This window comes from Sceloporus undulatus, chromosome 3, assembly GCF_019175285.1.
Source record: "Sceloporus undulatus isolate JIND9_A2432 ecotype Alabama chromosome 3, SceUnd_v1.1, whole genome shotgun sequence".
Lineage (NCBI taxonomy): Eukaryota > Metazoa > Chordata > Lepidosauria > Squamata > Phrynosomatidae > Sceloporus > Sceloporus undulatus.
Window position 1 is genome coordinate 27,469,265 of NC_056524.1, and position 12,211 is coordinate 27,481,475.

Sequence of the window (12,211 nt, forward strand, 5' to 3'; positions counted from 1 at the left end):
GGACCTCTTACCCTTCCCTCCACCACTCCCTTCTCCTTCTATGTCATGTCTTTTTAGACTGTAAGCCCGAGGGCAGGGAACTGTCTAATTAAAAAGATTGTATGTACAGCGCTGTGTAAATTTACAGCGCTTCATAAATAAAGGTTAATAATAATAATAATAAGTGATGTTGGTTTCATTATCGCACCAAGTTAAAACATGGCTTTTTATTAAAGCCTCTGGGATCTACTGGGGTCAATATTTCATTCAGATCTGTACACATACATGATTTTAAACTGTTTAACTTTTTAAACTGTTTGATTGTTTAACAGGCTTTTAGAAAGTTTCAATTATTTTAAATTGTTAAAACTTCTTCTTGAAAGCTATACAGTAGTTTCATGTGCACCTTATTCAAGTTTGGAGAAGGACTATGGGGAGTAAAGGAGACACAGAAAGGTAGCAAACTTGATGGGGAAAAAGTATCAAAACAAGGAAACAAGAACTTGGACAAGGGACTTTATATGCCATCGACTGGGACAATGAAGTTCTGCCTGTAGCGTCTGAGATTCTATCAGACATTTCATCTATAACTTCAAGTGTATAACTTCAAGTGTCTGCCCATAAAACTAGTGCAGAGATGGCAAACATGACAATTACAAATCTATTTAAACTTCAAAAAACTACCAGAAATGCCCCTTGCTTTAGAAATGTAGACTTTACTCACTTCATGTTTGACAGCAGAGGCTTTGTCCTTTCATGTTAAGATTGCCTTAGCACATCAACTACTTGTCTGTAATTCTGCAGGGTACAATAATGGTGACTATCATCCAGCACACATTCACTAGGAGAGGAAAAAACAAAACAAATCAGTGAGGCTTCCAAAAGTTCATATGAACAGAGCTCAGTTGTATGTGATGATGATGGCTTTGCCTTAGCTAAAAGAGCTTCTTGCTTCCATTTTGAACAGTTCCACCCAACAGCATCTTTTCAGAAGAGACAACAGTTAAGTGTGTGTGGAAGTGTGGAGTGATATACCAAAATTGAGTGTTCTACTTGGCACAAGTGAAAGTGCTTTCTGCTAAGGCAAAATCATTCAGGATATAACCAAGTCACTGGAGGTTATATGGCAACTGGTAGTGTTTTGCATCAGGTAAATTCAAAAATATCTAAAGCTGTGGTAGGCAAGCTCCAGGAGTTAAAATAAGATAGGAGAGCATATCACAGTTTTAGAGAATAATACCTGTTACAGGTAGGCTTCTCCCATTAAAAAAAATCCACACAATTTTTGCATATGAAAAAAAATCCCACACCTACAGAATGTAAACCAAAGCAAAAGAGAAAAGAGCTGCATCAAAAATATTCAACTGCCTTTTCTCAAAGCACTCATTCAAACAACTTTCCTAAGAAAAAGTTTGGTTTTCCATATAAACCAATGGTTCATATTGCCATCCAAAGGTACCAACCCCCATTCCTGGAGAACACAGAAGATCTCACTCCAATTTTAATAGACTTTTCACAGCAGAAATCAGTAGGCCCCTGTCTCTGTACGCACTTCTTCCTCTAAGACTAGGCCTCAGCCCTGGCTTACTCCCATCATTAAGTTTCTCCAGTCCTGCTCTAGAGCGGCCGAACGTCTTTGGAGAAAGTCCAAACAGTGGGCTGACTTTATCCATTTCAAGTTTGTTCTTTCTTCCTTCTCACGCGCCCTGTCTATAGCAAAACAGAATTATTACAAATCATTGATCTCTGTCAATGAGAGGCGCCCTCAGCATTTGTTCTCCACCTTCAACTCTTTGCTTAAACCTCCCACTCCTCCTGTCTCTTCATCATTCTCTCCTAATGACTTTGCTAATTATTTCATCTCTAAGATTACCACTATTCGCTCTGAGATAGTCCCTCCTGATTCTTCTTCTGCTCATAATCTTCTATTGCCCTCCCCTAACAAATTTTCTGTGTTTTTTCCTGCTTCTTTGGATGAACTTGCTACACTTCTGAACTCTTCCAAACCTGCAACTTGTTCTCTTGACCCAATTCCTACTCGTCTTCTAATCTCTATAGCTCCTTCTTTTCTCCCCTCGCTTCTCCATATCTTCAATCTCTCTCTCTCTCTACAGGCTCCTTCCCATCGGACTTCAAACACGCTCTCATTTCCCCAATTCTGAAAAAACCTTCTCTTGATCCCTCCTCTTTGTCTAGCTATCGTCCGATTTCTCTTCTCCCCTTTCTTTCTAAGGTTTTGGAACGGGTTGTTTATTCTCGCTGTCTTGAGTTTCTTGAAGCCAACTCCATCCTCGATCCCTTTCAGTCTGGTTTCCGCCCAAGGCATTCCACAGAGACAGCTCTCACTAAGATCTCCAATGACCTTTTACAGGCCAAGGCTAATGGCCTTTACTCTGTTCTCATCCTTCTTGATCTGTCTGCAGCCTTTGACACCGTTGATCACTGTCTTCTAGTGGATATACTTTCTGACCTTGGGTTCTCAGACTCTGTTCTCAACTGGTTTCAATCTTATTTGTCAGACAGATCTTTTGCAGTGGTCACAGGTGGTCAGACCTCTTCTCCAGTTCCCTTATCTGTTGGAGTTCCCCAGGGCTCTGTTCTGGGTCCCCTTCTGTTTTCTCTCTACACACTGTCCTTAGGAAAACTCATTAGCTCTTTTGGTTTTTCCTACTATCTGTATGCCGATGACATCCAGTTGTATCTTTCCACCCCCCAACCTTTCTCCAAGGCTTGAACAGCAAGTTTCATCATGTCTCACAGCTGTCTTGCAGTGGATGCGCCATCGGCGTTTGAAGCTCAACATGTCCAAGACAGAGCTTCTTGTCTTTCCTCCTAAGCCCACCCTTCAACACTCCTTTTCTGTCTCTGTGGACAACATTTCCATTCAACCAGTCCAGCAAGCCCGCAGTCTTGGTTTTATCTTTGATTCATCTCTGTCATGTATCCCTCAGATCCAGACCACAGCCAAGGCTTGTAGATTCTTTTTATACAACTGATTGCCAAAATCCGACCATATCTCTCCGCCTCTACTGCCAAGATCCTGGTCCATGCCCTAGTGGTCTCACGACTTGATTACTGCAACATCCTCCTGGCTGGGCTTCCTCTCTCTCACCTCCGTCCTTTAATTTCTGTCCAGCATTCAGCTGCACGCATTATTATCACATCCACCCACCGCTCTGACCACATCTCTCCTGTGTTGGCATCCGTTCACTGGCTCCCTCTCCCTTTCCGCATTCAGTATAAGCTCCTGCTGTCGACATTCAAAGCCCTCCATGGACTGGCCCCTCCTTACTTATCTGACCTTCTTTCTCCTCACCTTCCCACTAGGGCCCTCCGTTCTGGTAGTCAAGGTCTGCTGACCCAGCCCAGGATTTCCTCTTCCCCATCTCGGATTCGCCCCTTTTCACTTGCTGCCCCTCACTCCTGGAACCTTCTTCCCCCGCGAGCAAGAGCCATCACTTCCTTAACCAGCTTCAAAACGGAGCTGAAGACCATCCTGTTCAGAGGAGCGTTCCCAGGCATTGCATAATTGTCACTTGCTATTTGATGTTCTTTGTTGTCTGTTTTATTAAATCATTTCCTGTATTGCTATGTATTTTATATGTATTATCCTACTAGACAGGCCCCTTCCCCACCACCTTTCCCTTCTCCTTTTGTGTCGTGTCTTTTTAGATTGTAAGCCTGAGGGCAGGGAACCGTCCAATTAAAAAGATTGTATGTACAGCGCTGTGTAAATTTACAGCACTTTATAAATAAAGGTTAATAATAATAATAATAATAATAATAATAATAATAATAATAATAATAGGTATGAGAACTCATTTTGTCATTAGTCATTACACCTGAAAACTATTTGAAACCATGCAATTTGGAGAATCAATTGTAACATTCCTGCCCAAATTAATATAAAATGTAGCAGCCAGAACTCATATGTGGAGAAGGAGAGAAATTAGATGGGGAAGATGTAAAGGAGAGAAAGATACCTGAAATTGAAGAATGGATTCAGCCTCCTTTCCTGCTTTGTTTCTCTGACAGAGCAAGTGTGGTTTTTCAACGTCAGATGCACTTCAGCACTTGAAAAGTATTTCCTAAAAATAATCAATATTTAAGTATAGATTTAAAAAAGAGACAGCTTTTATAATTTTTTATCATCATGTACCCTTCTTCTGACATTTCACAAACTTCCTAAACATGTTTCCCTGCATTAGAAGAACAAAAATTTAACACACCAGAGGCAATATGAAAAACTGCAGCCATTACCATGTCAAACCTTTTTGTTTTTGAGAGCAATTAAATACATCAAAGTATCAAGGTGCATTCTATAAACCAAATGATCATGAGATTATTTCTCCTCTGCTATCCAAAACAAGCACACACAGGTAAACTCACACTGCCACTCAGGGTATTCAGGATTTCTCTCACCCATGTACACTCGAGAGAGATGCGTAACACACTACATTGCTCAAAACACACTCTCAGCCTCAGAAGATGGCAAACCCTCTCTGAAGAAACATGCCAATGATAGGTTCGCCTTATGGTTGCCACAAGACAGAAACAATTTGAAGGCATAGAACAACAAAATGTGCTGGTGAAGAAGCCAATCAATCTGTCTATTGTGGTCAGCCAAGAATAAGATTCTGTGTATTCTTTCTGTATTCTTATAGCATTGGCGGCAGAACTCAGCAAACCTACACAGCTACAAAGATTGGTATTAAGGTCTGTGAAAAAGTAAACCGCAATGCCAGGTATTTGGTTCCTTGATCAAGATTTCTATAGGGCAGCTGTCTATATCCAAGACTAGCAGAAATAGAATGAGACAGAATTAGGCCACAAAAAGTACATACACATTTATGGACATGGACACTAAAATCCAGTTTTGAAACACAGAAGCAGCCTTTTTATGGTAAAGCTTTTTTTAAAAAAAATGTTGTAGACTACACACAGCTCATATTTAAGGACTACAATTCTCTCAGTAGATATTTCTAGAATCAACACTACTCCATTTATTCAACTGTGCAATTAAATTTTCGTATATTTCCAGTTCTCACAGTCCTACAGACTCTAATAATTAAGAAAGTGCATATGATCTTATAACTGCGAGTGTTTATTCCAGCATCCCAAAATAACAACTGGTTATTTGACTGGTCAAATTATATTCACGTTCAAGCATCAAATTCATATGAACAACTAGATATTTTAATGAATAGATTCGATACATATCCTAGTGAGAATAAACAAATTGGTTAGCTCAGTTACTTAGACTTTTAAAATTAATATTTTAGCAAAAATAAAGGGAATTATTACAACAATGGTCAAAATCCAATAGTGTGGTAGCGCTTATGGTAGGCTGAGCTACATATAACCTCAACTTTCTGCACAGCCTTTGAAGGCCTATGCACAGCCATTCTGTGCTTTGTGGGGAGCAGACAAGACCGCAGAATATCCCATGTAGCCAGATGCAAAATGATGGCATCAGCATTGACGTCATTGCCTTAGTGTTACCATAATCATTTCGTAATTCTGCCTGAGCCACACCTTCAAGAGGCTGTGCAAAAAGTAGGAAGAGACTTATGTCACTGCAGAGAGAGGACAGCAAATATACAAGTGTTTATGTCCCTAACAGGATGCTAGACAGTGTTACCTAGGGTTTTTTTATCAATATGAAATATTCCTGTTATTTGCTGGTCAATGACCGAATAAACTTTATTACATTACATTATTCCTGTTATAAGTCTTCTGTTTTTGTCCAGGAATGTTGACATCTATCTTCAGTTACAACATTTGTAAAGCGCAATTTAAAACAGAAAGAAATTTAACAGCAGCATCTTTAGGAAGACAGTTTCCAAAGACATGTGTGCTAAGTTGGCAGCAGCCAAATTCTTTAGCCATTATTAGTTTCAACTTCGTTTTATTCTCTGTCTACATCAAAGAGTGCCAGTGCAGTGCAGTGGTTTGGGTGCTGGATTAGGACTCTGGAGGGTTCAAATCCCTGTGCATGAAAACTCATGGGATAACCTTGGGCAAGTCACTCTTTCTGCCTCTGAACAAATATTGCCAAGAAAACCTCGTGGGGTCTCCATAAGTCAGAAATTACTTGAAGGCACACAACACTAACAAGAGTAACAACTACATCAAAGCCATCATCAATAGGCCAGGCAGGCACAGACCTAGGAATAAGGAGTCCTCATGTCTGTCACTGCTAAACAATGCAGCCATGATGAAAGAAAGCTCACCTATTTACTACACATTGACATTTTGGTTCCATGGCATATTTGACTAAGAGCAACTGTTCATTTAACTTGTCAAATGAATGGCATGCCAATTCCATTCCAGTCTGAGTTTGTTACCCCATTAATAGGAGCACACTGGATTTTTACCTTAAAACCTGTTTGCACTACAGCAATCCCACATACGTCCAAACACCACAGCAAGGATATACATTATTCATCTTAATTTGATGCAGGGACTAAACTCTACTACCAGCACTATTGATTTCATTTCAGAGTGATGTTGAAGGACTAAAAGCAAGACTCAGGCAAGTTCCATGAAACTTAAGTGTTCTGGTGTTTTCTTGATTACTATACATTTTTAAAATTCAAAATGGCCCCATAACCTTTAAGAGATGGGGGCTTTTTGCCATACTTGCCCCCAAGGCTGTTTTGAGCCCATTTTTAAAGCATAAAGTTAACCAGAAGTTGCTTATGGTTTAATTCCTGGGTTTTTTTTTTTTTAGAAAAGCAGGAACCAGAGTGCTGTAGTAGTTTGAGTGTTGGACAACTCTGGAAACCAGGGTTCAATTCCTCACTTGGCCATGAAACCCACTGAGTGACCTTGGGCAAGTCACATGTTCTCAGCTTCAGGCAAAGGCAAATCTCCTCTGAAGAAATCTTTCCAAGAAAACCCCGTGATATGGCTGTCTTTGGGTTGCCATAAGTCAGAAACGACTTGAAGGCACACAACAACAAACAACAATTTTGGACAAGTCTCTTCTAATCCTAAAACAGTCTACAAGGAAAGGAGTAAAAAAACCATGACAAAATCCAGGAGGGAATGGAGAGTTTCTGAGGGGGTTCTGGAGTACAGTACTTGAGCTAATGCAGCACAAAGAATCATGCTGCCAGTCACTCAGGGAAGTGGCTGCTTCAAAGTGGGATGTTCTTCTCTTGAACTAATGCTAGCAGATGCCAGAGGAGGTTTCACTTGCAAAACAGGCTTCATTACTGATGCTTGTACAGTCTGAGAATTCTCCACCATGTCAGTCTTTTGAGATTATCTATATAATATTCTTTAGCTAAAACTTGTCCATGTCAGTTCAAGTCTTGGGTTACGACATGACTCAGATTCAGTTAAGTTCAAGCCGTATCCTACTTACTCAAAAGGGCTTTCCTAGACTAATCCCTGCAACAGGATCCTCTGGCATGGAGGACTGCAGCAGGATGTTGGATTTGAGAGAACTGACTTATTAGACAAGCTGGTATACTCTCCTGCCTGCTAACGCAACTGATTTGTGAATCTAAGCCTAAATATTTTGCAGTCTGTCAAACACTACAAAAGCCATTGTGTATTTACTATGCCACTTTTGGATAAAATAGTTGTCTTAATGCAGTCTTCATGAAGTCTGGCCATTAATGCAGGTGCTGTAACATTACATTTTTGAGATAACTGCAATTTTTAATAATAATAATAATAATAATAATAATAATAATAATAATAATAATAATTATATCCCACCCCTCTACGAAACCCAATCAGGGGTGGCTTACAACATTAAAATTATGAATTTCCAAGACCATCCATTCCCATCCCCTTAAAACACAATTAAACAATATTATAAAATAAATATAATAAATCTTTTATTTCTACCTCGCTTTTGTAATTTTTCTACAGTATTCTAAATCTTTTTGGCAATGTTAGAGACTTCTGCACCGAGTGATTTTTTTTTAAAAAAACTACATTTCCAACTTACCATTTCTTCTTACTGATTTCATCTGCCTCTCCATGAATCCTTGTGCAGCACCACAGTGGTTAAGAGTACAAACTGAAAACCCCCAGTTCCTATTACGCCTTGACCATCAGCTGCCTACCTACAATACTGACCTTACATGGTTTCATAAAAATTGCAGAGATATATTAGAGGTTTTGTTCTGTGGTGCTTTAAATTTTTCAGTATTAATGATATCTGCCACCCCATTCAGAACTGACATCTCACATTCCATTTACCCTCTGAGATTATGCAGGATTTCTCCATCTATAGTATTCCCTCCTCCAGTACACCAAAGACATAAAATCCTGACTGCTGGAAAACTCTCAGTATCCATTTCCATTGCCAAACCAATCTATTAAAACCATTACCTTTCATGTGTAGTATTTCAAGCAACTGTATCCCCATATATCCTTTTCAGTCCATGTTTTCCAAGTGTATTTAGGCGGATGTCGTATATGATTAAGTCAAAGTCTTGCTGAAAGAGAGACGCAGTCTGTTGATGGTATCCCTTTTCAACCAAACCAGTTATTTGAGAAAGAGAAGGAACGAGGTTGACTTTGTACACTTCTTTATTTGTTTCTCATACAACTATCACTAGCAATATTACTATCATATTACTCATATTACTATCACTAGCAATTTTTCCTTACTCAGTAACTACTTCAATTTCACATTGAAAGGAGTTCTTTTTAGAGTAACTGTCTTACATAAATTCAAAGGCAACATGACCAGCCTGCCACTACCCTAACATTTTAATAACATTGGTTTGATTTATCCATTTGCTGCATCTTCTCTATATAGAATGACGTGGAGCACAGCATGTTTAGCTCAGAATGGGAAAAATAGGCTATTTTTATTTTTCTTCTGGTATTTTCACAATCAAGTAAGCATCAACAGAAGAGCCAGGACAACAGGGCAAGCTTTGATTTGAATAGCAAACAATGCACATTAATGTGAAGTCGAAGGTTTTCATGGCCGACATCCATAGTTTTTTGTGGGTTTTTTGGGCTATGTGGCCATGTTCTAGAAGAGTTTATTCCTGATGTTTCGGCAGCATCTGTGGTTCGCATCTTCAGAAAATCTTCTCTGAAGATGTCAGCCACACCCACAGATGCTGGCAAAACGTCAGGAATAAACTCTTATAGAACATGGCCACACAGCCCAAAAAACCCACACAAAAAATGCACATTAACCTTCCACCCTGAACAGGAGCAAGGTGATCTCACTTTGAATGGTAAATAATAATGAAAAACTGATCCGATCAACACACAATAGGTAACTGGTCTCCACAGTGAAGCCCAATTAAATCTGCTAGGTGTTTAGGCCCATAATCAATTATGTCATTTTAGAAAGACAAAGCCCACTGTGTGCTTGCACATTTCCAGAGTTAGCACAAGAGAGTATTCTGTACACTGTATTTAGTTTACTGTACAAGTTCTTGTGCAAAACAGCCGTTCAAATAAATTTTGCACAAGTGCTTTACACAATTTAGTGTGCAAACATGCTTAAAAATTCACTAGTTAGGGGTTTCATTCAATTAGTGTGAAATTGGAATTAAGCTTTAAAAAAAGGGGGGGGGCATCAAGAAAATCTTTAAAATATGTAACTGGAAAACTTACTGTTCTGATATTTTTCATTACATTCATTATGTTTTATATTAATATTTATTTGTTTGTTTGTTTGTTTGTTTATGAGTAGTCTTAGGTTGAAAGGCATCCTGCACATCTGTTAAAAATAAAAACACAAGAAGGTTTATATACTTTCCTTGCTTTAGCGGAGTTGTACATGTCAGGTCCCTTACTCATTTGCAGGGAGAGAAAAGGACATTTTACCTAAAACTCCAAGACAGACTATCTTAATATTGTACTCAGCAAATGCATACTTGTCAAACCTGCCAAAGAGTAACAGACAAAAATACTGAATTTAGGCACAGAAGTGGGTAAACATATATTTAAATTTTATTTCATGGGTAGTCAATCTGCGGCACAGATACCTCAAGTGGCATAGACACTGGACATTTCTAGCAGGCCCAGTGTAAAATAGAAAAATCAATATTCTATATTACATTGGCCTTTATTTCTTGCCTACCCAATGAAGTGCTCCTGCCTTTTTTCCTAGCTGAAGAGACTAAAAATAAACCCAAATAAATGATGCAAAAGGCATGTATGCTATTTATACTGAAGAGCCCATTAAAGTGCCACAAAATCATTCTTTGGTCACATGACACAACTGACCATCACTTTTCAATTATTCACTTTTCAAATTGCTTTGAATTATTATTTAAATTATCCTTTCAGGGTAAAATTTTAAATTCTTTCAATAAAAATATACAAAACTGAGAAGATATGTGAACAATGCTATTTTGGCAAGATACATATTCAGGGATAAACGTAAAAACTAAGTAAGACATCAAGGAATGACCATATTACACCAATATTAAAATTACTCCACAGCGGTCAATTAATTTCCAGGCAAGGTACAAAGTGCTGGTTATTACCTTTAAAGCCCTACATGGTTTGGGTCCATCTTACAGGATCCTCCTGTATAATCTATTCATACATTCAGGTTCTCTGCAAGACATTTACTCCAGTCAGCCAGGACTAGTTGGCAACTGTCACCTAGAGGACTTTTTCTTCATCTGCCTCTAGACTGTAGAATAAGTGGCTAGAAGACATTCGACGGCTGAATATGCTGTCTGAATTTAAAGCAGCATTAAAGACCAGTCTCTTCTGGCAGACCTATCTGGACAATTTTTATATTATGAATTTTAAAACTATAGATTGATTGTTTTAATATGTTTTAGTCTTACATGTTCTTTGAAACTGATGTTATGTACTTTAACTGTGTTTTTGACTGATATGTGTTGTATATTTATCTGGGGGAGGCGGGCAATAAATAAATAAATAAATAAATAAATAAATAAATAGCACAGTGTACAGTGAGGTAGTACATTATCCATGGACTCGACATCTGTGGATTTAAGCATCCATGGATGACAAGCCCCATTGTCCTCTATGGCGGCACATGCCCCAAGCCATGCTAGTGGCCGTGCACACATCATTAGTGACAACAGGACTTGAAATCCAGTGGGTTTTTGTATCCACAGGGAGGGGGGTTCAGAATGGATTCCCATGGATACGAAGGTCTGACTATAGTATCAGACAACCTTATTTGAGAGCTTAAATATTGTTACATACATCTGTGTGCATGTGTAAATGACAACAATCTACGAACTCTGATGATAACACTACCCATTTCGGGAAAAGTAGTCTATCTGTTGCTGGTATCATTTTGTTTAGGAAGACCTTTAAGAGAGATGTGATATGATCACATTAATATCACCCTCTTCTAAAAATGGCAGCCAACGAAGCGATGGTTGGTAGCAGAAGCTAATAAAGCAATGTCACAGGTACCATACCCAGTTACACATTGCCTAAAAGAGGTTGGCTCAGCAGTGCACCTTTCCTCATAACAAGTATGTTGGGCCTTAGATGGCTGTGCTTAGAGACTAAAAGTCCCTGTTGGCTCAAATAAGGCTAGGGGCTTATATATATATATATGTAATTTTTGTTACCAATAATAGTTTTATTTCATACTATCATCTATGGTTGGCAGTTCTAAAACTCCAGACCTGTGAAGGAGCCATAATGCAAGAGACACAATAAGAAAATGAATGCCTGTACTCCTCTAACAGCACTTGCATATGCAGCACAGCCTGGCTCGCTAGAAAAGGGCAGGGTATAAAACTTTCCAAACAGATTAAAAGGAATAAAATCACCCCTTTTAGTTCTATGACTGCATGGTTGTATAGACATCCAATATGGTGTAGTGGTTTGGATGTTAAGAGTAGGACTGGATATTAAGGTTTGAATCCCTGCTTTGCCATGAAAACCCCCAGGCGACCTTGGGCAAGTCACACTGTCTCAGCCCATAGCAAGGCAATGGCAAATGCCTCTGAACAAATTTTGTCAGGAATACAACTAGAAGACACACAGCGAACAATAAAGAAGCTTTAGCTCAGTTTCAAAGCCACACATTTTATAGTGCAGAGAATTCTCTTCCGATTATTATAAAATCATAAAGTAGAATACTAAATTCCGACTGGCTTGGGAAAGGATAAATTTGGAGGCAAATGAAGTGTCAATTTTCTTGGTAAACATCCTTCAAAACATCTTGAGCATTATATAACTAAGTGATATGAAGTTTTAGGAGCATTATAGGACTGAATTTTCAAACACTGCTCAGCTT

At 38.8% G+C, this 12,211-nt stretch overlaps 1 protein-coding gene across 10 annotated transcripts in view; it reads right to left on the bottom strand.

Annotated features, from left to right (window-relative positions):
- PSPC1 (paraspeckle component 1) overlaps nt 1–12,211 on the bottom strand; it is a 73,163-nt gene that overhangs the window by 2,868 nt on the left and 58,084 nt on the right. For 6 of the 10 annotated variants that reach the window (XR_006102843.1, XR_006102842.1, XR_006102840.1 and 3 more), the window contains exons 7-9: nt 8,332–8,438; nt 3,963–4,067; nt 704–820 (exon numbers count right to left, since the gene is read on the bottom strand). Coding sequence is in view for 1 of the 10 variants with exons in the window: in XM_042457255.1 (XP_042313189.1) it covers nt 8,428–8,471; nt 9,583–9,688 (150 nt within the window). In the remaining 9 variants the exon portion in view is untranslated. Of the gene's footprint in view, nt 1–703; nt 821–1,670; nt 1,690–3,962; nt 4,068–8,331; nt 8,472–9,582; nt 9,689–12,211 lie in introns of those variants that run through there. The other 4 variants (XR_006102838.1, XR_006102846.1, XR_006102847.1 and 1 more) reach the window with 4 other exon arrangements.